Source organism: Rhamphochromis longiceps, linkage group LG10, assembly GCF_057381845.1.
Source record: "Rhamphochromis longiceps isolate RC_006_pf linkage group LG10, R_longiceps_female_GT1.1, whole genome shotgun sequence".
In the NCBI taxonomy this organism is placed as follows: domain Eukaryota; kingdom Metazoa; phylum Chordata; class Actinopteri; order Cichliformes; family Cichlidae; genus Rhamphochromis; species Rhamphochromis longiceps.
This window is the reverse complement of record NC_140566.1, coordinates 2855065-2882992: the sequence shown is the minus strand read 5'-3', so window position 1 is coordinate 2882992 and position 27928 is coordinate 2855065. Positions and strand designations below refer to the sequence as shown.

At 41.4% G+C, this 27928-nt stretch overlaps 3 protein-coding genes across 6 annotated transcripts in view; 1 reads left to right on the top strand and 2 right to left on the bottom strand.

The window, feature by feature from the left end:
• The window catches only part of LOC146660124 (uncharacterized), a 220847-nt gene that overhangs the window by 37351 nt on the left and 155568 nt on the right, over positions 1 to 27928 (bottom strand). The gene's annotated exons all lie outside the window — the stretch shown is intronic.
• On the bottom strand, positions 617 to 5228 carry LOC146660130 (uncharacterized). 3 transcript variants are annotated; one of them, XM_085419871.1, is made up of 2 exons: positions 5124 to 5228; positions 617 to 1910 (listed from the first exon to the last, which is right to left on the bottom strand). In XM_085419871.1, the coding sequence occupies exon 2, from the start codon at positions 1893 to 1895 to the stop codon at positions 693 to 695; it is 1203 nt and encodes a 400-aa protein (XP_085275997.1). In that variant the 5' UTR covers positions 1896 to 1910; positions 5124 to 5228; the 3' UTR covers positions 617 to 692. The 3 variants fall into 3 exon arrangements, with proteins under 3 accessions (XP_085275997.1, XP_085275998.1, XP_085275999.1); XM_085419872.1 differs by having other exon boundaries at positions 4891 to 5215; XM_085419873.1 differs by lacking the exon at positions 5124 to 5228 and adding an exon at positions 2821 to 3108.
• lg10h21orf91 (linkage group 10 C21orf91 homolog) lies at positions 5477 to 26577 on the top strand. Its single transcript, XM_085419846.1, has 5 exons — positions 5477 to 5604; positions 8758 to 8891; positions 22441 to 22938; positions 23606 to 23668; positions 24458 to 26577. The coding sequence occupies exons 2-5, from the start codon at positions 8765 to 8767 to the stop codon at positions 24625 to 24627; spliced, it is 858 nt and encodes a 285-aa protein (XP_085275972.1). The 5' UTR covers positions 5477 to 5604; positions 8758 to 8764; the 3' UTR covers positions 24628 to 26577.

The window sequence follows — 27928 nt, the reverse complement described above, 5'->3', positions numbered from 1 at the left end:
TGCTGGGTCTTTTTGAGGATGGAGTTGATGTTGGTCTCCCACTTCAGGTCCTGGGAGATGGTTGTACCCAGGAACTTGAAGATCTTCACAGTCGACACAGGGCTGTCTGATATGGTGAGGGGGAGCAGAGTTGAGGGATGTCTCCTGAAGTCCACCGTCATCTCTACAGTCTTAAGAGTGTTCAGCTCCAGATTGTGCTGACTGCACCAGAGTACCAGCCGCTCAACTTCCTGCCGGTATGCAGACTCATCACCATCCTGAATGAGGCCGATGACGGTGGGGTCATCTGCAAACTTTAGGAGTTTGACAGCCGAGTTCTTGGAGGTGCAGTCGTTAGTGTAGAGGGAGAACAGTAGGGGTGAGAGGACACATCCTTGAGGGGCACCAATACTGAGGGACCGAGTTTCAGAGGTGATCTCCCCCAGCCTTACTTGTTGCTTTCTGTCTGTCAGGAAGCTGGTGATCCACTGACAGGTAGCTGGTGACACGCTGAGCTGGGAGAGTTTGGAGGAGAGAAGTTCAGGCACAATGGTGTTAAAAGCCGAACTAAAGTCCACAAACGGGACCCTGGCATAAGTTCCCGGGCGGTTGAGGGTCCAGCTGGTGGCCTGTAATGTCTTTCAGATGGGCTAACACCAGTCGTTCGAAGGATTTCATGACCACAGACGTCAAGGCGACAGGTCTGTAGTCATTCAGTCCTGTGATGGGGATCTGTTGAAGATGCGAGTAAAGATGGGAGCCAGCTGTTCAGCACAGGTTTTGAGGCAGGAGGGTGAGACGCCGTCTGGTCCGGGGGCTTTCCTGGGCTTCTGTTTCTGGAATAGTCGGCTCACATCCTCAGTGTGTATTCTGAGTTTCAGTGAGGAGGAAAGGGGGATGAGAGGTGTGGTGGAGGTCGTTGAGTCTTGATTGGGGAGGGCGGTGGTGGTCGTTGAGTCTGGATTGGGGAGGGTGGGGGTGGTCGTTGAGACTGGATTGGGGAGGGGGAGGGTGAAGGGGGGAGAGGTGGAAGGTGTGTTGGGGGTCAATGTCTGAAGCAATGTCCCTGGGGAGGGGAGGGTGGGGCGTGGGAGTCTGTCTGTCTCAAACCTGCAGTAGAAAGTATTTAACTCGTTGGCCAGGTCTTTGTTTGCTTCAATAGTGGGTGGGGGGCGTCTGTAGCTGGTGATTTCCTGCAGGCCCCTCCACACTGATGCAGGGTCGTTGGCTGGGAGCCGTTCTTCCAGCTTCTGGGAGTAGATGCTTTTAGCTGCTTTGATCTCCTTGGTCAGTGTGTTCCTGGCTTGCTTGTACAGGGCCCTGTCACCACTTCTGTAGGCGTCCTCCTTGGCCTTACGAAGATGTTGGAGTTTAGGAGTGAACCATGGGTCATTGTTGTTGTATGTGCAAAAGGTCTTTGTTGGTACACACACGTCTTCACAGAAACTGATGTATGATGTCACAGTGTCCGTCAGCTCATCCAGCATCTCAGATGCAGCATCAAAAACAGTCCAATCAGTGGAGTCAAAACAGTCCTGCAGTTCCTGCTTTGCTGTGTTAGTCCACTTCTTCACAGTTTTGACTACAGGCTTCGCACGTTTGAGTTTTTGCCTATAAACTGGAATAAGATGGACCATGCAGTGATCAGAATGTCCCAAAGCTGCCCGGGGCACAGAGCGATAGGCATCTTTTAGAGTGGTGTAACAGTGATCCAGTATGATGTTGTCCCTGGTGGGGCAGTCTATATGCTGTCTGTATTTAGGGAGTTCGTAGTTTAGGTTTGCTCTGTTAAAATCCCCAAGAATAATTATAAAGGAGTCCGGGAATTTCCTCTCCAGGGTAGTAATCTGGTCAGCCAGCTCACACAGTGCGTTGTTTGCGTTGGCCTGTGGAGGGATGTAAACTCCAACCAGCATGAAGGAAGAAAACTCCTGCGGTGAATAAAACGGTTTACAATTGATGAAAAAACTTTCAAGTTGCTGACTACTTCATTAAGTAATGCAGGGGACACTGGCTCGAAGTAGACGGCTGAGGTCCAAAATGGGAGGGATGATGTGAGACCTAATGTCTACAATTTTATTAATAAAGAATCTCATTAGATTCTCAGATGTTATGTTCGCTGCTATATGAAAATCACTGGGAGGATTAAGAACAAAATTTATAATACCAAATAAAATACGAGGTTTATGATAGTTGTTGAGAGGTACAACAGTGAGTGTCTACAACAATTTGTAAAATATGGTGGAGGCTCTGTGATAGTCTGGGGCTGCATTTCAGCCAGTGGTGATGGGGGTCTCTTCAAAACTGATAGAACTGTGAACACGTAAAGGTAGCATCCAGTACTAACCAACCACACAAAACTATCCTGATTGGCAATGAAGAAGTACTTTACTGTGTATAGCAGCCAAAGAGAAAAAACAACTTCAGTCAAGAAAATAAATACATCACATAACAAAATAGAAAATTACACTAAAGAATGAGTTCAACGTAAACAGATTTTTTAAATTAATGATCTGCATGGTTGGGTTTTTTTTTTTTATGGTAAAGGTCTTCCATTAGTTACCCTTCCTGATACAACCATCCAAATTTATCCAGGCTTGGTACTGACACTAGGAGCACACTGGCTTATCACTTCTACCTCTTCTTAAAGTCAATAAAGAGTTCTTTTACTGATGGCATGAAGTTGGCTTTAATGTTAGTTGTAAGATCTTGGGGTTGTTACAGCTTCACCTTGATCACAAACTACGCCACCGTCGAACTAAAACATAACATAAAATCCAATGAGATAGTAAGACGAGTGAATTAAAGACATAAAATGATCTATATAACATACAAACATACCTCGCTGGCTGACCCATGCTTTGAGGCAGAAATGAGCACTTTACAGATACTTTTAAGAAACAACTTTCTCTGAATTAAATTGGCTTCTCTTGCTTCAACTTGCCATGCTCACACATCAACATGGGCGTGCATCTCCCTCAGGTGCACCAGTGGAACCAAAATGCAGTACAATAGTTCCTACATGAGAATTTTCACAATAAATGACCTAATGGCATATAAAATATGCATAGTGCAAAACAAAATACATTAACTGAAAGTAAGGCAGTAAAACTCCCACCAAATCACAAAACTATTGTGATTTCTACATAAACATTATAATAGGAACATGTTTACAATTTAACATTCATTCTGCTTCTAGCAATAACACAGTTTTGTGTACTGGCCTATCAAGGTACACTGGTTTGACAGTCCTTTTCCTCTAGTTAAGTCCTTGATTTCTTTGCTGAATGTGTTTTCTTGTGCAAGTTTTATTATGAACAGTTCTGCCCTTTGTCTGTCTTCAACACTTGTGTTTTCACCTTTTGTTTGGGTGAGTCCTTTAAAATCCTTCACAAATTTCTGTAGACGAGCAATAGCTTTAACCGCTCTTCTCCAGTCTGAGAATTTGGTGAGACGGTCTAGTATTGTTCTCCTTTCTTCTACTTTGGTGTTGAACACATGTACTGTTTTTAGCTCTGGATCATTGGGCTTGACTTCCGTAAACTTGCCATTTTCAACAGGTAGCTCGCTCGTACAATAGTTCCTACATGAGAATTTTCACAATAAATGACCTAATGGCATATAAAATATGCATAGTGCAAAACAAAATACATTAACTGAAAGTAAGGCAGTAAAACTGGCTTGTGGCACCCATGGTTGAGAAAAGTCCCAAACATAAATCCACCAGCAGCAGCCTGAACTGTTGATAGAGGGCAGGATGGATCCTTTCATGCTGTTTACACCAAATTCTAACCCTACCCTCTAAATGTCACATAAAAAATTACGATTAATCAGAACAGGCGATGTTTTTCTTTTCTTCTATTGTCCAATTTTGGTGCAGTATATAGCCTCAATTTCCCATGCTTAGCTGCCAGGAGTGGCACACAGTGTGACCTTTCAAGATTTGATATGTTGTGCATTCAGAGATGCTCTTCTGCACACTTTAGTTGAAACGGGTGGTTTCTTTAGTTACTGTACTTTACTGACAAGGTATTTCTGCTCAGAGAACTGCTGCTTACTGGTTATTTTTCAGACCATTCCTGGTGAGCCACGAGATTGCTGCGCGGGAAAATCCCAGCAGTAGTTCCTTAAATACTCACACCCACCAGTCTAACACATAAATGCATAAACAACCATGCCACATTCAAAGTCTCATTAATCACCTTTCTTGCCCATTCTAAAGCCTGATTTGAACTTAGACAGCTAGTCTTGACCACACCAACATGCCCAAAAGCACTGCAATGAGACTGGTTGATTAGATATTTCTGTTAAAAGAGCAGCCTTATTTCATGTTATTATCAAAATGTCACGAAACAAAGTGAACAGGATGAGTGAAAACGTAATACCAGTGACATGTGAAGCCTACAGCAGCTTGCCATTATAGCAGTTTTTATAGTGATACAGTCACAGTTCCTTGAGAACATACAGAAGGGCTGAAAAGGGGATCACAGCCTTTCAATTAACAGTAACTGAAAAAACGAACCGAAAGCATCAGTGATGATACATAAATATATTCAGGGTCTAATCACACTGTCCTTTCATTTCTGCTTCAGAGAAAAGAAAAGTTATTTTTGTGGAGCAGGTAAATCAAAGCTCAAAACACTATTAAATGCTTTCATGTAGACCTGGAAGCAGAAACTCATTATGTTCTCATTGGATAAATGACATTACAAGGTCCTATGCTTTAACTTTGGCTAGGAGTTTATCTCCTACTGAAATGGGTTTGTTTTGGCATAATTATAGATGATCAGTGTTAGACTGACATGAACAGTTTCCATCAAAGGCATTGGGGTGTACAGTAAGGTTTATCGGCTGACATTACTGTGCCTATTAACTGTTTTTAAAACAAAGTACAAATACAGAGGCACAGACCCAGCGTTCTGCATGTCAAAGCCAAGACTGTTTTCTTTAGCGTTTCCATTTTCTGTCATATATTTTGGGGGAAGTGAGACCAGAGTTGCCCTCGCAGTGCTATAAATGGCTGTTCCACTAGGTCTTCACGCTGGAATTTCCCGCGTGTGACTTCACGTGAAGGAGAATAAAAACAGAAACTAGCAAACAACGCGAGAGTCGCCTAAAACAAAAGTATATAGACTCGGACAAACCGTTAAACGAAGACAAAATGCTTTTCTGTTCCCTTTTTATAGTTATCCCTGTGTTTATCTAGAAAAATCACGTCTTCTACCTAACGCTGAACTGTTTTGATGACGCAAGAAAGGCGTAGATATACTTTGATCATAGGGGTGCATGTATGATATTATTGCAATACGCCATTTGTGTAATAAGACTATTGTACTTATGGGCGTTAGTTATGTTTTTAATATTATAGAGTATCAGTATTTTTTTGTCTGTGTTAATACTAGAGCCAGAACACTTAATCCTTGAACTCTAAGTTATTCATTTCACCCCTCGTATAAACTAGTGGTTCGTTCCGCGGAGGGGGGGTTTAGAGGTTCCTGTAGCTTCTCTGGATTTGCCGTGACGCGCAGCCTCGTCCTGTGTTTGGGTGCTTTACTCGGGTATAGGAGAACCGTGGAGTACACATAAACTAGGACTAGCTGTCCGGAGCGGATCTTGAAGATCAAGGTGAGTTTCACAAAAGTGGAGTCCTAAAATAGTGGCGGTGTTGTCGTTAAAATGAGTCCATCGGTGTTTAACAACGCCAAATAACGGTCACGAATCAGCCAGACTGAAGTACTCGGAGGATGCCAGTGTGCTGCTAGCTTAACTTCTTGTTAGCAGGAATTTGTTAAACGGTACTTAAAAGGTCGCTCGGGTTACTTTGAGCTGCCAGCACTTGAGGTAGCATTCTGCAGGCCGTTTAAACTACCGACGGAAAGAAAAATGGGCATTGGTGAAGGTTAACTGTGCTTCCAACAGACTGGAAAGTTCAGGTAGAAAACTATTGGCTATTCTGTTGATTCACAGCTGAAGGTCTGCTAATGGTCTTAATCCTGTGTTAGCGTTAGAAATTTAACGTAGTGAACTGGGAGTGCTTGTAGATGTACGTATAATTTTTTGGTTATATGACATGTTAATTATAAAACTCAAAGTTTTAGATGTTTTTGTGTGTGTTGTCTACTGGGATTGGTGTTGTTAACGTTGCTTAGCTTGTTTTCTGTCCTTGATTAATATTTACGTCGTGTTACGACACACGGAGACAAATAGAACAAACAATAGGGTTTCTTTTAGGTTATTTACAAAACATTTTAAATGATTCCAGCTCTACTGGATGATCATATATGTTGTTGCATGTTCTCAGATCAGTTGTTGAGTGAATCCCGCTATCTCGTCCAGTTGTAAAAGGTATTTACTGTGTGGAGACAAACCCCATAATAACTAAAATATTCAATGCAGAGATCCAAAGGCACATTAATAATCATTCACTCTTTTTGTCTGATGTTGTGCCAAAAAGTAATTGCCAGTATTTAAACCGAGTATATCACCTACAACAACATAGGTTATTGAATAATGTCCTCGAACAACATTCCTGTCAGAAGGTAGAAGCTGCGATCAGTTTTTGGTGAAAGGACTTTTAACAGCTCTATAAATCTATTTTAAATGGCAAAAAAGGGGACTGGATTCATTGTCAAAGGAGCTTGCAAAGAAAAGCGTCTGGACTTCTTTAAGTTGCTTGAAAACGTTTCACCTCTAATCCGAGAAGCTTCTTCAGTTCTAAGGTCAAATGGTGGAGAGTCCCAGATATAAACCTAGTGGGAGTGACCCCCCACAGAGGGACAAAAGGACCCCCTGATGATCCTCTAATCGCCTGAGCCAAGGTGTGAAATTGGGTGTGGGACCCAATCAGCCAGAGTTTCGGGTATGTTCATTGTGAAACCTGTGTCGTAAACCCCCGCCTCTGTTCAAAGATGGTCGCTCACAGTGGACATAGATGGCTTCTTTCTTTCTATGTCCACTGTGAGCGACCATCTTTGAACAGAGGCGGGGTTTACGACACCAACTCTCTGCCATCTATAATCCAGTTTTGAGTTCCCTTCCCAGACGCCTTAACGCCCACTCACATCCTGGGCCATCTGACCTCAGGAATTCGCATGATAAGGTGGGGCCAGGTTTCACAATGAACATACCCGAAACTCTGGCTGATTGGGACCCACGCCCAGTTTCACACCTTGGCTCAGGCGATTAGAGGATCATCAGGGGGTCCTTTTGTCCCTCTGTGGGGGGAAACTCCCACTAGGTTTATATCTGGGACTCTCCACCATTTGACCTTAGAACTGAAGAAGCTTCTCGGATGAGAGGTGAAACGTCTTCAAGCAACTTAAAGAAGTCCAGACGCTTTTCTTTGCAAGCTCCTTTGACTACGATGACCTGGATGACTGAGAACCTTCACAGACAGACTGGATTCATTGTAATGTAGCGCACAGAGTAGGTACAACAATGCAGATCCAATACAGGTACGAAAGACCCCCCCCCCCCCACATGCATACATCATTATTAGCTTTTTTCACAGACTTATTGTAATGTTCGTTGAGCTATGCTTGTTATATCTTCAGACAGGGAATCCACAAATTCTTTGAATTCTGAAGCTGAAATTAGTGGCTACAACTCAGACAATAGAAGAAATATGAAAAAGAGCCTTTGTTTTTGTCTTGAGTTTTGTTGGATTTCTTATGAAATCAAACCTGCCAGTGGGAGAAGTTTTCTTCCACTCTGTCACTGTATTCATGATGTCCTGATTACATGATCCAGAACGTAATCATTGTTGTTATTACTTCTGTCCAGCAGAGGTTTTAAATAGAGCTTATAGTGCAGTCAGAAATCCTCTCCTTTAAAAGGAGCTGAGAAAGCTCAGCATAAGATTGCGCAGTCTTGGCAAAGGCCTTGACTTTCCATGCTCTGGCTAAATGTTACTAGGTGTGGAGGCCTTAGTCTTGGGGCATTGCAGAGCTGAAAGCTGAAAGCTCTCTGCCTGGAGTTTTCCCGTTGAGACCTACAGACAAGAAGGGGTGAAACACGTCTGGTGGCCAGAGCTCTGTCAGCATTGTTTGTTGGGGCTCTTTTTTTTTTTTTTCATTCAAACCAAGTGAACTAATCTAAGAGAGCCAGGTCCCTCCTCTGGTAGCAGCTGACAAACGAGCGTACCAACAAGACCAAACAAACTGTGACCAATGAGACTAAAGTTAATTTAGATAATGTTACAAAATAACTGTGCAAAAAATGCCCGGTGGTGTTTCAAGATGGTTACTAATTGGCAAGTTTGTTGTTTTGCTTCTGTTCTTTGTTTTTTTCCCAAGAGGAAGTTTTCAGTCACCTAATGGAGTACTTGTAATTTTGAGTAAAGTTACTGAACATCAGTCTAAACAACTGCAAAGAAAGGATTGGGTAGTTTACATTACTTGCTTGTGTTCATTGTTATATGTGTTTCTAGAGTGCATTAATGTTTGTATTGTTGGTTCAGTGTGGAGGGGTTGGAGCATGTTCACACAGTGTTAAGAGAGTGACTGGCATTTTTAATCTAGCACTTCAGTGATCACATGACCATTTTATCATTTTGGGTCATCATTTTTCTATCATCAACTAAAGATGTATTAAAAAGGACACTGTCCCTTTTACTGTATCTGCACCAAAAATAGTTTAGACCCCCAAAAAAACCGTTCCTCCCGACCAAAAAGTACATTTTTAATAAGTTTATATGAAAGTGTGACCTAATTACTAAGAAATACACTTAGAGGTTGTGCATGCTAACCGTGTTATCTGTCACTGATTGTTTGAACACAGGCACACTATGGATGAAGAGGAACAGTTTGTTAACATTGATCTGAATGATGACAATATCTGCAGCGTCTGTAAGCTAGAGACAGAAACGGGGACCTTGTCTTTCTGCCACGTCTGCTTTGAACTCAGCATTGAAGGTAAGGCTGTGGGCTGCTTGCGTGTTCACCAACAAAGTGCTATGGGGGGAAAAGAAAAGAGCTGCCTGCTTTTTTCAAAAAAACTTTTTTAAGTGTGACCTTTTCTTAATTGCCACACACTGTCTGTCTGATGGGATTCTGAATTTGCCTTTGTCTTAATGTCCAGCAATTTCAGAGCTTTTATCAACAGGCATGAATATATCAGTGCTGCTCTTAGTTTCTAAGACGTTTTGGATTATGTAGAATCATCCAGATTCTTCTGCGGTCATCACTTCCCATCATGGCAAATATGCCTGCACCAGTTGTTGCGATAAAGTCTGAGAGCCTTTCAGTTTTTCATCGGTTTGATGTCTTATAGGATTGCCTGTCACAGTCGCTTCTTTTATCCTCTCTAGAAACAATGTATAAGCTACATGTGCAGGGTAATGGGACTGCACGACCGAAGCCCTAAGTATGGCAGGCTGCCGTGATTCTCCCGTTTGATGTGCCACTCCAACTCAAGAGCATGTGTTTGAAGTTTTTTCATGTCTTAATTAATGAGTGGCCTATTTGAGGAAGAATAGGGAATCAAAAGGGATTGGACATGCCTCTCATTTGGCACTCGTCTCACAGATGCACAAAGGCTCTTGTTGAAGTGTGTGTATATTTTTTATCTACATATATTGTGATTGTGTATGATGTGTTAAACAGCTATAGAGGATTCTGGGAACTGCCCGAGTGCTTCTAGGATGGTATATCATTTTGAGATGGGCTGGATTGTTTTGCTCACTTAGGCTGTCTTTGCATATTCTATTTCAGGATGTTGAGTCCAAGTACTAAAAGTCTATCCCCAAATCTGAGGTGTCCTTTGGCACTGGATGTGTCAGAAAAAACCCCTCTCAGATTCAGTTTTTTGGGGTGCAAGTTTTGACATCAGCATGTGTAGCATTGAAATGGCTGTTATGTAACTGTCGGATATGCTGGGAGAAAAGGTAGAGTTTGCAGACAAGCACGTGTTTCTGGTGCAGCTAAGCATATCATTGGTCAGAGAAAAGCCTGCCAAGCTTCATGTGGCCACTTTCGGCATGGCTGATTGGAAACTAAAGCCTAGCCATGTGCTCGCTGATTGCTCATGTAGACTTAATAGCCATAGCTCCCATTCATCCTGCGCCACTGTTTGTTAAAAGAGAAGAAGCAAGGCTACAATTTACTCAACGGCAAATCTGTTAACTCTGATAAACATGAGTCTATATACACCTTCATAGTGGTGTTTATCTCTTTTATACACACACACACACACACACCCCAGAGCCCTTGTGTCCCAGGTCACATCAGGTCACATCATGCTATCACTATCATTCATTGGCTCATTCATGTTGGCTCTGAATATTCAATAAACAGCAGAGTCAGAATTATTTGTTTTTGTTTGTTTATTTATTTACTTTTTTGTGTTAGATAGAGGCCACTTTGTATGTATTACTTTCTACATGAACAGAATATTAACAGAATTATCAAGTAAATTTATTGGTGTGGTTCAAGAAAATGCCATCACCCCAAAGAGCTTTTTTTTTTTAAATTTTTTTTATTTTATGAACAAAGATAAGTGTTTTCTACAGGCCACACAGCAGGCAGACTTGTAGCTGGCTGAAACTAAATGGTGACAAATGCTGGTTTCAGATGTAGATGGATAGAGATCAAGTCTTTCTGTGTCAAAAATGATATTTTTAGACCAGGTGATTGTGTGAAGATGAGCCACCACATGCACAGTCCAATTGCATCTAAGGAGAAGGGTTTATTTTTTACTTAAACGCACCACATTTGGAGAAGACTGATTTGGTACTGCACTTTTGCAAAGCTGAGTGACCATTAGGGTACACGTGACCCGAAGAATGCTGAAATTTTTCCACAATATTCTATTTTTTTTTTTAACATTTTGACCACAGCTGAACATTTTTGTAAAATCAATCAAGTTGCCCTTTTTTTCTGCAGATGTTTTTATTTTAAAAAAAAAATGTTTCACTGCACAGTGTGGTGGTGACACTCACCACAACTTGACACTGCCACATTGTAGCTAAGCAGTAGCAAAAGAATCCACTATGAGTTACACTCAAGTATTCTTTTCAGTCCACATCCTCCCACAGATGTGATTACAGATACGCATGAAGTGGTGTTGTTCAGACATGTCCGGCAGCTGCTGACATGCAGAGTATTCATGACTGTTGTTGGATAGTGTGCACCAACAAGTCAGTAATGTTGAAACTTTGTCATTTCCAGGCGTCAGTATATTGTGTTCCCTATTTAAAGGCACTTTTGTGCGGCATTGTTTATCACCAAAATCGCCAACGGTAGCAGCGGGTGCAGATATAAATGTAAATCCTGTTTGTGGCTAAGACTTTGTTCACAGTTTAAAGTCAAATGAATGGACAGGAAGTGCAGTCTTTGTATCTCCAAGTAGCTGTTTCCTGAGGAAATCACTTTGGCCTGCATCTGCTTGTTCTATGAGAAAGCATCAAACAAAATTTTGTACGTATTTATATACTGCTCAACCTGTACTTAGGTTAACACGTCTTATTTACAGTGTTTCCTTTCCTTTTTCTTACTATACCATCTGAGCGGTATTCTAGCCCTGAGCGTCAACACGTTGCAGCAGAGAACAAGGGGGTGACTGCAGTCCCACACCCAGAGCCAGCCAATTACTACTTATGTTCTGTGGAAGAGCTGTTTCATGTTAAAAGAATGTGCATATTTCAGAGGAAGTTTTATAATTAGGACATCTTTATAACCGCTCAGACTAACCTGTCAATAACCAAACCCAGAAATGCCAGTGATACCAAAGATTATAAGATGACTAAGAGAGCCAGAGGGAGGGCTGGGCCATATTATAGTGTTCACGATAATACCGGTACAATGTTAGGCAACGATAAGAAAATGAAATATCGCGATAAAATATGGGTAAAACGCACATGTGCAGTGCCTTTGTTTTCATACGCACATGGCCGATTGTTGAGTGAAACGGATGAACCAGAATTGGTTTGTAAAAATGGTGCAGCTTCAGTGATGTGGAACTGGTTTGGTGTTTGTCCATCAGATACACAACAAAGCACTTTTCTTTTTTTTTAATTTTATTTTATTTTTTTGTACAACATGCAAGCGGGCCATCGTTATTGCCGTATTTGTTGGACTAAGGTGCTCGTAAATCTGGGAGTAATCTGGGTCCTAAACTCCGTTCTCTTAGGGTCCCAAAGTCAAACGAGCATCACTGAGAGTTAAAAACTGTCTAAATCCAATTCATCTTTAATAAAACGATCAGCATTGCTGCTTTACCAGGTGAAACTATGAAGTTTAACATCCAGGCATCCATGAAAACAGAATTTATTACATTTAACGGAGTTAGAAGTTAGCAGGAAGCTAGCGGAAGTTAGCTCGCTAGTTTCGCTAGTTACCTAAGCATGATATAGCATGTTCTGAGAGATTTCTGAAAACATTCAAACGTACAGCTCTGCTATCACTTCCAACATAAATGAAGACAGGAAACTAAACAGCAGTGACGTTTGTAGGGTTACTGAAGTTGGGCTAGCTGGTATATAATGATGTTCTACGTGATCGCTAGCTACACAGCTATGTTAGCATAACATAAACAGTGAAGCTGCAGGATGAACGCCAACCTTTTTCCCCTCGAAAAAAGTTAACGTGAGGGTTCCTGGTGGTTAGGGACAAATGCAATCGCATGGCAGGATGCTGTAAACGGACCAAACTTCAGTCAGGAGAACAACTGAGATAATCCATCCACAATGCGAGGTTAGTCATTAATATACTGCAACAACATGGGAATAGAGCAGCTGCCAGAGAACGCAGCATTAATGAATCAATGGTACAGAAGTGGAGGAAGCAAGAAGAATGAGTTGAGGAAAGTTTGATTTATCTGACTGTTTTGCTTAATGTGCCTTATAATCCTGTGCACCTTATGGTCCGAAAAATATATATTAGCGTCAGTTATATGTTATCGCAAATTTTCAAATATATATTGTGATAAATATTTTTGGCCATATCGCCCTGCTCGAGCCAGAGGTCCCTTTCAGTTGTGGCATACTGGTATAAATGTTGGTTTGGTCGTCAGATGTCTATTCTAATTTTAATTACACAACTAATTATTATCACATGTGATCTCTAAAGGACCACATTAAAGGAGCAGAGTACCTTTGGCTGTTATGGTATCGCACACTTTCTATTAATATATTGTGCAAGCTGTGATCTGTAAATACCTGAGAAAACTGACAAAAGGTGGATAGGTGAATATTTTCTATCCAGCCCCCATCACAGACGGTTTCTTGTTATTGGACTCCTGTGGCTCCGTGTCAGACGATCAGTCTGCTGAACCGTCACGTTCAGCTGGAACCCAGAACCATTTCTTTATTTTTTCTTATATAATTCTGAGTGTATTCAAGTCGGGTGTTATTATTATACCAGACTTTATTAGGGCTTGGAATGAATAAAGATCAAATTCCTACACCGAAAGGCTGGAATATATTAGACGGTGCTGATTCTGACTGCAGCATGCTTCTATAAACGGCTCATTTATTGTGGGTGAACTCTTCACCCTGGGGTGTATTGAGAGGCCCAATTATGTTGCAGCCTGTGGTAGCTGTTTGATTGAACACAGCTGGGGTCCAGATATTTGCTGAACCCACGGCGTGGTCTACTAGTTTTGTACTAATACATGGGTTTGAATGAACAGGCTCTTTTTAAATCAGAATCAGAATCAGAAAGGGTTTTATTGCCAAATGTTGAGCGGGTTTACAACATTAGGAAATTGCTGCGGTGCTTCAGTGCAAACATACTGTTATAAATACTGTTATAAATTAAGCTTAAATAGACATGAAAATAAAAATGAGAATAAGAATTAAAAGTGCTAAGTAGATAGATAGATAGATAGATACATACATACATACATACATACATACATACATACATACATACATACATACATACATACATACATACATACATATCTATCTATCTACTTAGCACTTTTAATTCTTATTCTCATTTTTATTTTCATGTCTATCTATCTATCTGAGTGCAGGTGGTGATCAGTGCCAAACATGGAATGATGCAGTGAACACAGCGTAGGGTCATGTGTTAGTGGTGGGAACAGTCATACGGTTATTGTTCATGTGTCCAACAGCAGAGGGGAAGAAACTGTTCTTATGGCGAGAGGTTCTGGTGCGAATGGACCGGAGCCTCCTGCCTGAGGGGAGCAGGTCAAACAGACTGTGTCCAGGGTGAGAAGGGTCAGCTGAGATCCGAGCTGCACGCCGCAGTGTCCTGGAGGTGTACAGGTCCTGCAGAGATGGGAGTCTGCAGCCAATCACCTTCTCAGCAGAGCGCACAACACGCTGCAGTCTCTGTTTGTCCCTGATAGTGGCTCCAGCGTACCACACGGTGATGGAGGAGGTGAGGATGGACTCGATGATTGCAGTGTAGAATTGCATCATCGTCCGTGTTGGCAGGTTGAATTTCTTCAGCTGCCTCAGGAAGTACATCCTCTGCTGGGCTTTCTTAATGACGGAGGTGATGGTGGGCTCCCACTTCAGGTCCTGGGTGATGGTGGTACCCAGGAAGCGGAATGAGTCCACAGAGGTGATGGGGGTGTCAGTCAGGATGATGGGGGGAGTGGAGCTGTGTGCTTCCTGAAGGCCACAATAATCTCCACTGTCTTCTGGGCATTCAGCACCAGGTTGTTGTGGCTGCACCAGGACACCAGAGTCCGAGACATTCTTTCCCAGCCTCACATGCTGTTTCCTGTCCGTCAGGAAGTCAGTGATCCACCAGCAGATGGGATCAGGCACATTCATCTGGGAAAGCTTGCCTCGGAGATGGTCTGGAAGGATGGTATTGAAGGCAGAGCTGAAGTCCACAAACAGGATCCTGGCGTAGGTTCCTGGGGAGTCCAGATGCTGCAGGATGAAGTGTAGGGCCATGTTGATGGCGTCATCTACAGACCTGTTGGCTCTGTATGCAAACTGCAGGGGGTCCAGGAGGGGGGCCGTGAGGGTCTTGAGATAGGAGAGAACCAGGCGCTCAAATGACTTCATGACCACAGATGTCAGAGCCACGGGTCTGTAGTCATTTAGTCCAGTGATCCTAGGTTTCTTGGGGACAGGGATTATGGTAGAGGACTTGAAGCAGGCAGGCACATGACATGCCTGCAGTGAGGAGTTGAAAATGCCAGAAAACACTGGGGCCAGCTCGTTTGCACAGTGTCTGAGGGTGGCAGGAGACACGCCGTCTGGGCCGGGAGCTTTCCGAGCATTCAGACTCTTAAACTGCTTCCTCACACCTTCTTCATGAATATGAAGAGTTGTGGTGGGAGGAGGTGGTGTGAAATCCTCTTTTGTGTGGGGTGAGGAGGGGGGTGTTGTAGGTGAAGTGTTTGAAGGTGGTGATGGCTCTGTGGAGGGGGGAGAGGTGGGGGAATGAGTGTCCAAAGTGTCTCTATTGTTGGGGCCGTTGGAGGTGTGAAGGCTGCCTGGTGGCTCGTCAAAACGGCAGTAGAAGTCGTTAAGGGTGTTGGCTAAGAGCAAGTCATCAGTGGAGTGGGGGGTTTTAGGCTTGTAGTTTGTGATATTCCTAAAACCTTTCCACACAGAGGCCGAGTCATTCTCTGAGATCTGCTGCTGCATCTTCTCAGAGTGCTGGTGTTTAGCAATGTCCACTTCTTTAGTGAACCTGTACTTGGCCTCTCTGTAGCAGTCCCTGTCTCCGCTTCTGAACGCCTTTCTCTTTTCCAGCCACAGTTTTTTGAGTTTAGGAGTAAACCAGGGTTTGTCATTGTTATAACTCACCCTGGTGCGTGATGGCACAATGCTGTCCTCACAGAAGTGGATATAGGAGGTGACAGTGTCCGTAAACTCGTCCAAGCTGTTAGAAGCAGCCTTCATTGTGTCCCAGTCTGTAGACTCCAAACACGTGCGAAGCTCCTCCACAGCCTCGTTGCTCCACAGTTTTTTGGTCCTCACGACAGGTTTGGAGAGCTTCAGCCTCTGTCTGTACGCAGGGATTAGGTGGCCTTAAGTCTCCTTTAGCCTGACATAAATTGCCTCATGGTGTTTAAACCAGCACATTTCTGTAGTATGAATAAGTAACTCTGATCTTTCTCCACCTTGTGTGGTGTGCATGTAAGGTATAATCCTCGTTTCAGCCACAGTTAACAGACAGTGCTTTAAAAATGATAGAAAATAGTGTACATGGGCCATTATTAGGGCTGCCACAAACCATTATTTTGATAGTCGACTAGTCACCGATTATTTTTGCGATTAGTCGACTAATCAGATCATCATCCATTGGACGTAAAACGTACAGCTTATTGCACCAGCAGCATCTGCTCTTATATAACTATCATTAGCTTACAGCTTTAAGTGTTTAAGGTCTGTGCTAACTAAAAATAAAGAAAAGATGATAGTTTATTAAATTTTAATGAAATTTGCAGATTGTTTCGGTGAAGTTTAATAAACTCCTTGCTATCTAAAATATAACAGGACACCGGAGTAAATTCTCGAGCATCTCACACTTCTGATAATCAGCTGTCTGCTTGACTTTATTCAGCTGTGCAAAAACTATAACTTTAATCTCAGCCAAACCAATTTACTCAGGAACAAATAAAATACTAAAAAAGCCAAACAATAACATTTTTAAGTTATCTAAGTGACTTATATATCCTGTTTAACCTGAGTAGCGAAAGACGGCGGTGGGTTTGAAACCGATTTGCCGGGAGTCCGGTGTTCTCACGGCTCTAGTGAGCGTTAAACCCCGGCTAGCTATCGAGCTAGTGGGTAACAGACGTCTCCGAAAATGTCGGAGCGCTTTTGAAAATATGTGGTGTCTTGATAAACTGAGCAGATATTTGAGGTTTACACAGCTACATTCTCGCCTGAAAATATGTTAGTCATTATGCTTATGTTGTTAAACAAATTAATCAGCATTTGTCATGCATCAATATCCTTTTCCATGAACAGTTTGTTCTTTATTTTCTGGAATCCGAGTACTTGTTAAACGTGGAGTTTGTGTTTGAATGTATGATTGTTAGTTCACAACAGTGTCTGCATAAACATAGTTTAGGCATAAGAAATGTTGCTCTCCCTGCCACTCACTGTACTGTGTGCACAGTGTGACTGTAAGCCTCAGGGTAAAAGAGACACGCCTTGAACAGAAGCATTCCTGATCTATATTTAGTTGATTTATATTAATAATAATTAGGGCTGCTCGATTATGGCAAAAATGATAATCACGATTATTTTCACTGAAATTGAGATCACGATTATTTGACGATATTTATTTAACCCTTTAAGACCTACCATAGAACCAAGTCCACCAGAGCTTATATATATATATTTTTTTTTACATGCTGTAGTGCCATTTGTGGGAGCATTTCAAGTTGCTATACAACAATACAACTGTTATAGCCCATATTTTAATAATATGTATGCATTAAGTCCATAGTAATTACATAAATTGCAAAAAAGTGCAATAAACTACAAAAAAAATTTAAAATCGCTTTTGTTTTGTTTACATATATTTCTACTTGGAGAAATTTAAGAGGTTTATCCCTCAAAACTTTAAATACAATAGAGTTGCAAAAAAATAGTTTCCCACCACAGGAAATTTATTTTGAGTGTCTTCATAGTTTTATTTTGGAGATACAGCAATTTTTATATACTGCAGGAAAAACAAAAAACAATCCTATGATGCAAATTTGCAAAGAAAACAGCAGGTGCATCATTTTACTGTGGGAAGTGTTACGAACAGCTGATAGGATCGGCAAAGCGTGTTTCTGGAATATTATGTTTTTGTTCCTGCAAGCGCTTTTTATGCAATTTTTGCAAAGCTATATGTGGAACGAAACCGTGACCGAGGACAAGCTGATGGCATCAGATGTAAGTACAACTCCTCTGGTTTCATATGCAAAACAAATTATTGCGCTAGCTTACACGGTTCAGGTTCTACAGGGATTTAAAAATAGTTACGCAAAACGGAGCGTGCTGCTCTGACCGGCTTTAAAGGGTTAACAATAGGGGATAGCTCAGTAGGTAAAGTGGTCGCCCCATGATCGGAAGGTCGGCGGTTCGAATCCACTTAACGGCTACCCTGAGGTACCCCTGAGCAAGGTACCGTCCCTACACACTGCTCCCCGGGCGCCTGCTTAGTGGGCTGCCCACTGCTTCACTGAGTGAATGGGTCAAATGCAGAGAAAAACAAGTAATTTCCCCATGGGGATCAATAAAGTATCCATTATTATTATTATTATTATTATTATTATTATTATTATTATTATAACTTTAAAAAAATAATATAAAATGGTGTGCAACACCACTGAAGTTTTTTTTTTTTTTTTTTTTTTAAACTCTCTTTTCAACCAACAGCAGTCACTCTCCTCTCCAAATAACTTCTGCTTAGCTTTCCGAGCTTCCCTCGGGTCCTCTTAATCAGCGGTCTCCACCCTTTTTTGCGCCACGGACCGGTTTATGCCCGACAATATTTTCACAGACGGCCTTTAAGGTGTCGCGGATAAATGAGGGAGGGGCTAATAATCGGCTCAGTCATTTTTAATGATCGTTGAAAGCCCAGATCATAATCGTGATTAAAATTCGATTAATTGAGCAGCCCTAATAATAATAATAATAATAATAATAATAATAATAATAATAACGGTAATGAACAAGGTCACATTGTGCTGTAGTCTGTTTTTCAACGTTGGCAACAAAACACACACAAAATAAATAAGTCTTTTAAACATGTTTGGATCATGTGCAACTTCCTTACTGTTTTGTTTTTCTGAGCAAATTCTAAGTTTGTTTGTTGTTGGGTTTTTTTTGGGTTTTTTTAATGGCCGCCATACTTGTGGAAATAGAGTTGTGCGCATGAGTGCTTGTAGGTTTCTGTAATCGTATCTGTGTCTTCCAGGCTGAAACAGTTGCTGTTGTTTCGGTTAGATGGGGTTTCCTGCACCTGTGATGGCAGCTAGTCTGTAGGAAGCACTGCAGGACATCTGTAGTGGTTAACATGTAGTCTGAGTTCACGAGTCGTTGAGTTCGTTGTTGTTGCCGTGTGCAGCTGCTGACAACACGTTCTCCTAAGCAGTGGCATGCAGCTCTTATTGACACCTCACCATCAGTGACCTGTGTGCCGCTGTCTCCATGCCAACTCCCAACACGTTATTAAAGTGTGTCAAGGATTGAGTGGGCAGGCGGCTCAGAAGTTTGATGAAACAGACATTACTAATATATCACATACTATCCGTATAATGTTCTGCAAACATGTATCATTGAGTTTTCTTTCCCTGATGGAAACCACAAGAACAAATCTGTAAGTGCAGGTCAGAGTTCAGTTTGGCCAAAACGTTTGCCGCTAAAAGAAGCTGGCCTGTCAAACAGAGGAAGTAATATCTCTGTGGTTTTGTCTTGTTCCCCAACTTTTCTGAATGCTTGTTTTCCTTGTGACTAAAACCTTGTGATTTAGTTGTAAAGTGTTTGAGTTCTACTGAAACGTAATCCTTGTCTTAAAGGAAACTCTTTCCCACCTGCCTGAAGTCTGATTATTTGATTTTAATGAAACAAGCTACCTGAGTTCTGATTCGGGTGTGGGTCTGAATTGCCTGATTCTACTTTTGTATAATTATTTGTAGGCAGGGATTACTGATTACAGGCCTGGATTTGTTCATTAAACTTCAGCTTGCGTTTGTGCTTTTGTCTACGACAGTTTAACTTCACCCCTTCCCAGACGAGCAGACCAAAACAAGTCCATTGGTCATCAGTGTGACTAATGTCTCTGGATGTCACAGCCTAACAATGTTGAATCACCTCCAGTGAATAGTCTGTGTGTGCCTGTGGCTGTGTGTGCAGCCATGAAAGACAGTAGCGCTAAGCTGCTTAGCTGGTGTGAGGTCTTTTGCTGGTGGTGCACGGCCCTGGTTGTGTGCCAATGATTTTTCTGCTGGCAAGTGGTAGTCACTGTTTTTGTGGACATCCAAAGGCTAAGACTGATCAGATAAATCCATGGCTGTGTGACTGGCACAAAGTTCTGTGTCTGAAGAGTCATTGACTATTTGTTAGACAATTATTCACGCACTCGCACGACTCAAAACTCTGATAATATTTGGTTCCCTCATAAGACTAATCCATTGCAAACATCTGACTTTTTAGGCACTCGGTGTCAAAACCGAACTACGCTGAAGCTAAGAATAGATTTGTGCCACACAGTTGTGTAATGGTCTAAAACCTTCCTATGTGCTAAGGCATTTAAGGTCTATTAATGCAGTCTGTCCCAAATTAGGGATGAACTATTTGATGTGATTCCACAAGGTTACAAAACAGAAGCTTTCAAAAGATACCAAAAGCACTGCCTACAAACAAATTTGTGCAGAAAAATATTTTTGTCTTCCTTTTCATGTGAGCTGCTTCTGTTTTATATAACTCTAGGCAGAAAACTGACTTTTACAATTCATACAACATGCAGCCTCAAACCACTAAAACCAAAATTCTCTTGGTAAATTTTCAGCCAGCATGCTTTATGTCTGTCTTTGCACAACTTTGCTTACTGTCTCTGCTTTTATACATAAAGTTTCCTTTTCTCATGTTAGTTTTGCTAGTTGTTGTTGTTGTTCTCAAAGCCAGTTTTTACAATGACAAATAACTCAACTCTCTGTGTTGACTTCATTAATATTTTCTCTCCATTTCAGTCATTAACATCAGTATGGGTTCTCTTCTTACTTAGACTAAGTGGAATTTGTTGAACCAGCGTGTGTGTGTGTGTGTGTGTGTGTGTGTGTGTGTGTGTGTGTGTGTGTGTGAGAGAGACTTTAGAGCAGCCCTGCACTACAAACGCCAAACATGAGGCTTATGAGTGAGTGTGTCTGCTGTGGTCGTGTCGTGTAGTGAAAACAGTGACCTGGCTGCTGGTAAAGTGCAGAGAGGCGCTTGTGAGGTAAATGTCTCTGTGTGAGCTTCTAAATCGAGATGAACAACAGTGACTAATCTCCTCACCTCAGACTCCAGCACATATGCCTGTCTACTGAGAAATAGAGGCTGTAAGAAGAAGGTCACCTCTCCATCTCTCTAAAAAACACACACACACACACACACACTGTGTTAACGCTTTCTCTTTCACCGTCAGCCTCCCATTGTTTATAAAGCCACACTCAGAGGTTATTACAGTTGTGTTCTACTTATTTGGAGTAATTTCCTGTTACACGCAAAACTGAGCACAGTGTGACCCTCTTTTAATTTTTGGATCCATGAAACATTACATTTTATGTGTAAAGGTAACCACAAGGAATGCAGAATTAATTATTTTACACCAGGGAATGCATCTTTTTAGTCTCTTTTTCAACAAGTGCTGTATTGTGCAGTTTTTCAAGCTAAAATGGGTTAAAGAAGCTAAAATGTAGTCACTGCTGGGTAGTGAAGTCATAAAAATATTGTTTGACAGAAGCAGGCACAGGTAAGTCTCATGAATTAATGTAAATGAAGTGCTGCTTCATATGGACAGAGAGACCAATTTCCTCTCATGAATCCTCCGGCTTTAAAAAAAATGCTTTATATTTGCATTGAGACTGAGTTAATCTATTATCCCTCCCATCTCGAGCTCTACTGGCTAATCCACTGAGCACTAAGCAGCTTTTACTGAGAGATTGTGGCAGGTCAGTCTGTCAGTTTTAGCTTGCTTTCATACTAGTTTACTTCTTACTTTTATTTGCTGTGGCAAGTTCAGTAGGTTATTAATCCAACAGAATATGGTATACATGCAACATGATTTAAGGCATAAGCTAAAATAGCAGTTACTCTGTCTTCTTGCATTAGCAGGAGGCAGAAAGAGCTTTCTGACAGTATTGTTTCTACTGCATGTGGTAGATTTGGTGTGTGTGTGTGTCTGTGTGTCTGTAAGCTTTTGAAGCAGTATGCGGTGGCTGCAATGAAGAAAAGCTGGCATGCTAACATTCTCAGAACTGAGGTTTTCACTGCAGCGTTTCCTGCTGCAGACAACGGACACTCTGCAGATGTTACTTATTAATGTTAATAATTTAGCGTCCAGCCTAGCAGCCCCAGATCAGTGGCGTTTTACTGGCCTTCAGGGGGAAAAAGTCTCTTTATCTTTATAATTATTTTATATCTATAATAGTCTAAATCTGCAAAATAATGTGACTGAAGCCTTGAAATAAACACGATTCAGTACACATGCATGGGGTGGTTGGCTCACAGCAATAGAAAGTGGGACGGCTGCTGCAACACATTATATCAGACTAGTTAACAGTTCATGTTTCTTTTTTTCTTTTTTCTGTAGCTCTACTGTAAGTTTATTTAAGGGCAGTTTTTTCCCACTAAAGGTTTTTATGGTGGTTACAAGAACAAGCACTGCTGTTTCACATGCTAGGAAAACAGGTTTGTCTCCACTTCACCTGAGCTCACTCAATAACGGCTCTTCTTACAATAGAAGCTTTAGCTGACTGTCGTTTTGCACTGTGTCATTGCGTTTGTCGTCGTCTTATTGACTCCCTGCTTTGTCCGTGTGAATGCAGGTGTCTCCTCTGCTACCTTGTTGCACTCCAAGTCCCTGCGAGGCCACAGAGACTGCTTTGAGAAATGTCATCTCATCGCCAACCAGAAGCTGTCACGATCCAAGGTCTCCCGGAGTGCCTACGAGGGCATGAAGCTGGCCCTCAGCCAGAAACTGAACCGCATCATTCAGTACGCCCAGAACAAAGACTCTGTCTCCTCCAGTGGCCCGAACAGACGGGGGGCTAAGCTTCTGTGTTACGGCCAGCAAAATGACCGCAAGCTGCTCCCCCAGTCAGACGCCCAGGTGCCCCGCTACACGCCCTGCTGGGACACCGGCAAATCAACAGGGCCGGCTGACTACACGATGGGTATGCTGGAGCGCCACACAGCCGAGGAGCTAGGACTGCTGCAGGAGTCGCATTCTGACGTTTGGTCCAACGACAGCAGGAGAGGTCTTCACAGCCGGAAGCCATCAGGAGGACAGCAGCGCGTGCACCAGGGTCACAGCAGAGAAGAGTGTAAGCACATTTCTTCTTTTCACAAACAAACTTTAGCAGACTTTGGTTTTATCAAATTGGAGTTGAAGCAGTGGAACGTTTATGCTTTTCTTCTTCTTCTTCTTCTTTTAAAAAAGAAAAATACATCTGTCAGCAGACAAGGAAAGCTGCTCTCGCCTCTCACATTATTCAGTTTTATCTTCAAAAACCTCAGCGTGTACAACAGCAGAACGTTTTTACTGTCCTTCATCTTCCTCTTAGCTGTGATCTCTCCAGAGAGAGGTTAATTTTCCTCTAACCTCGAGATAGGCTGTGTCCTTGGCTGCTTCACGTCTCATCTCCAGTAAAGCTGTTTATAACTACAGATCCTGCAGGATGTGACTGAGCCTGTTAGAGGCCAGCAGTTTTCAAATTCTCTGCTTATAAGTGAAAGATGACAGGCAGTTCACAGGTACACTGTTTAAACTGTGGATATTTCCGCAGGAGAACAGCATCACCCTCTGACACTTGAGATGGCACAGACCTTTGCAGTTATTTAAACAGAGCAAATGAAGTTTTAGTGCGTATTATTTACAATTTCTGACATCGACAAGTAGCACAAGTGTTGCAGCATGTTTAAAGTCTATTCTTATTCTAAATGACATCCACTGTGCTCACACACCATTAAAAGTGATCTCTTTTCTTTTAGTGACTGAAATGAGTGTGGATGAGCTCCATCAGCTAAATGCCCAGCTACTCCTGCAGATTCAGAGTAAGTGGTTTTTACTGATATCCTGATTGAACAGCTCCTTTCACAGAAGGCTCAGCAGTCATAGTCATCTATATTTTAAGCATTTTTAAAAACCTTTGCTTCAGTGTGAAATCCTCCTCTCTGATAAATCCCCACATGAGATTTTTGGTGCCCTCAGGAAAAAAGCTGCTCTAGTGAAAGGGTCTTTTTAATTCCCAGTCTGACTTTTAGCTCCCCGATTCAGAACATAATACTCAATAAATTAGTGCCTGAAATAGACTAGAAGGCTTCTGGTCAACACATCATCTCCTTGAATCCACTGCCGGCTCTGTTAGAGCCATTGTTTGCTGCTTATCTCAGCTTTCTTATCTCAAGAGGTCCAGCGCACCATGTGACCTCTGAGTGACCTATCACACAGCTGCTTAAATGAGCAGCTTAATCATTATTAAACTGTCATGTTATTTTTTTTTCTTGATTCTTTTGGATGAGTAAAATTATCATTCTTCTTGCTGCCAAGAGGCAAATTACCTGAGCTAATGTGAGATATTGTCCTCCCAACGTCCTAGTGGGAGCGTGTCCTGCACATTTTTGTTCACCCTTTAAGAGCAGTCACTTCCACAAATGTACCCACAGCAGATGGGGATGTTAATTGCTCATGTTTAATAATTTGAAAGACTACATAAGCCCGCCCGCGACTTAATGATCTGCTGTGTGTGTGTGTGTGTGTGTGTGTGTGTGTGTGTGTGTGTGTGCGCCTTGTGAATAAAAATGCTGATCCCCTCTATCCACCCCTCCTCTCTCTCTTCACAGAGGTCTTTGAGGAGTTGACAGTTGCCGTGCAGGAGAAAGACTCGCTGGCATCTGAGCTGCACGTGCGTCACATTGCCATCGAACAGCTCTTTAAAAATTGCGCCAAGCTGCCCTGGCTGCACATTAGCAGGGCTGGGGTCAAGGCCAGCAGCAGCAGCACTGTGGAGTGAGGTGCTGGGAGGTGGCTTTTGATTGGCTGCTGGGAGGAAACAGACGAACACTTCAGACTGCAGAATGCAGAACGTGTAACCTGGAGGACACTAGAGCAACATTAAGGGCTGGACTGACATGGTGTTTGTTTTCATGGTTGGAGTGATGATGCGAGGTTTAAAGGTGATTTTCTGCTCTGAATTCCAGCCGAACCGAGTTCACATGAGATGTTAGCAGCAGGTAAAAAGCAGCACAGAGGTTCCTGGGACTGGATGAGGCTGTTTTTAATGGACAAGATCACGTTTTTAATTTCAAATATGTTATTATTTTCAAAGACTGAAAAACAGTTTTAAAATGTTCCAAACACATTTGTTATCATCGTACTTTTGTTTTAGTTTTCTGACACATTTCAGTTTTACAGTGGATTTTCCTTTCTTTTGTTTTGGATTCTGAGAGTTTGATTCTGTTTTTTGTTTGTTTGTTTTTTTGGATGATTTCAAATGAACAGTGACCGTCCCAATCATACTATAAGCCACTGCCAGCAGTTTGATTATTAATGTCATGGAAAGCCCCAACAAGTTAGCATCTACTGACAGTATTATGGGTTGAAATGTCTATTGTAAAGTTGACTACAGACTACGACCGTAACTGGCAAAGTTTCAAATAGTTATACGTGTCACTACAAGCAGTGGCAAGTACTTATATGTGTCTGCTTGCCACACTTATTCCAAATAAGACATTATGAAAAATGGCTACGGGTCATTTCTCATCTGGAAATGTGCACGATGACACCAAGAGCATCAGTTTGTAAAAGACAAATCAGAGTATCTGAAATCCTAAAAGTGAAAACTTTTGATTTAATTCAGCTTCTGGGTTTATTGGAACTATTCTTGCTGACAGGATTTGCTCACTGTATAATACAAAGCTGTGTTTTTTGTTTTTTAACCATTGTGTATGAGAGGCTATGCACTGAATGGAAGTGAACAGGCTGCCAAACCAAAGTTTCTATTTGTTCTGTTTTGTGTGTGAATTACAAACGTTTGATTTTTGAACAGCTTTTGAAACAATTCGTTCCTGTGTGTATTCAGCGTATGTGTTCTTATTTATCTTCACTGTTACGTTGGCTTGCCCTCTCATGTGTTAAAGAGCTAAGTTGATGTCATAGCAACACATATGGGATAGTCTGCTGTACTCTGTGTCTCTGCAGGTCCCTAAACAAGTCAACGAGAGATGTAGAGACAGTTTTTGATTTAGTATGTTCTTCAGGACCCTATGCAAAGAAGGAGACAAATAAATGAGAAGCCTTATAAATATGAAATATATATTGATTATAGGTGTTTCAGGGCTCACAGAGCTACTCAAAATATAATAAGCTGGGAAAGGACAAGGTTAGAGTGATGTTTAGAAAAATTCAGCATTGTAAGTGTTGTGCGTTCTCTTTGTAAGAGATTAAATGTGTTTAGCCCATTTTGGGTTTAAAAGACTTTATCTCCATTTTAAATTGTAGTCTTGGTTTTAGTTGGATACCTGTGTTCAGTGCTTGAGAGAGTGAATATTTAGATTCCTGGTCCTAAAGCTCAGTCCTTAAGTCTTTGGTTTTTGGGGTTTTTGTTATGTGTGTTTTGCTTGTGAATGCTGTGTTTTTGCGTGCTACAGAAACATGCCTGGGCTCGTGCCCCTGCTCAGCAGGAAACTCTAGCTGCCTGATTTTGATCTCTTGTTCTTTTTTTTTGGTGGTTTTATGATCTTCTACTGTTACCATACCTGAAATACTTCCACTCTCTTTATTTAGACTGGACTGTTGATTTGTTCTCTGATTTTGAAAATCTCTGCATTTGTGGTATTTTTGTGATTTTTCTCTTTTATTTATTGTGTGCATTTTATGGATCTTACACAGATTAAGTGGTTTGTGCTTAAGTGACCATTTGTATATTTTGTTTTTGCAAAATAAAATAAAAACTATTTTTATTACATGCTAGAACATGGTATTGTTTTCTTCATTGTAGCCACTGCAGCATGGACAAAGAAAAGTTACGGCTGGGTTAATGATGGCTAGAGACTAATATATACACATAAGCTCTTAATGGCATTGGGTGAGAGATAAAGATGGATTTCCTCCGTTACTTAAAATGTAAATGATTCAGTCAAATAAGGAATGCTAACTTCTTTTTTCATTTATTTCACTAGATCGTTTATTTTGAGCATATGCATACAGATTTATACAGGAAGGAAAATAGTGTCCCGTAGTACAACAGGTGCTCAAAAAGTCGTGGGAAGAAGTAACACTTGTGTAGTCCCTTCGCTCAGTCATATGGTTGTGCAGCTGCTTCCTGAGTATATTTAATACATGGTTTAACAATAACTTGTCACATTGGAAATATCTATATTGAAAATGCATCTTGTATACAGGAATATAGGATATAAATGCATTGAGAGAACTGGAAACCATTGTTCCCACTGAACAGTGACCACAAGACATTCTAGGTGATATTGATCCAGACAGCAGCTTTTTCAATCATCAAGACTATTTTTATTTGTTACCAGGATAAGCAACTAAATGAAATTACAAATACAGATCAGATGTTAATAAGTCATACTAATAGCAGAAATCTTTATGCCATTTTTAAAACACAATGCATCACAAAACCCACAAGAATAACTTCTTACTGTGCAACATTTTATTTTATTTTACATAACCAATTCAGTTGTCTTATTTCAAATTTTAGTGAGCTGAGCAAAAATTATAAATACTCCTGTGTGAAGCAGTCAGGGCAAATGTGGCTGTCCTGTATATATGAACATGCTGGAGGACAGTTAATAACATGGGCGTGCACACGTCTGCATGCGATGTACAGTTTGAGAATATTGAAGTGAAATGTTCATTTATTTTATTTTGTGTTATTTTATAACATTCTGGGAATCTAATTTTCATAAACAGCCATGCCACCAAAAGCACCTTTGGATTTGAAGCTGATGAATGCATAGACAACGTGAGACAAAGTGCTGGTTCCAGTCTGGGGTTCTGTAGAGGTCTAGCGCACTCAAGTGGGCGAATGGGCGTATTACGTCAAGCAATGCCGCTAAAAAGGGTTATTTCCAGGAAATGGATGCGACAATCCCTGACTCAGCGTTGTGTTAAAAAGTAAATTTAAAAACAAACAAACCCCAGAACTTTAAACTTTTAAAGTCTTTAAAAATAAAAACTATCAAATTGTTATTGTTACTCATTATCACACGTTGTATCATACATAGTTGGTGTATCATAAACTGCAGCTTTTACTAACTTTAATAGCTTCCCATGGCAACCCGCAGTTAAACTAT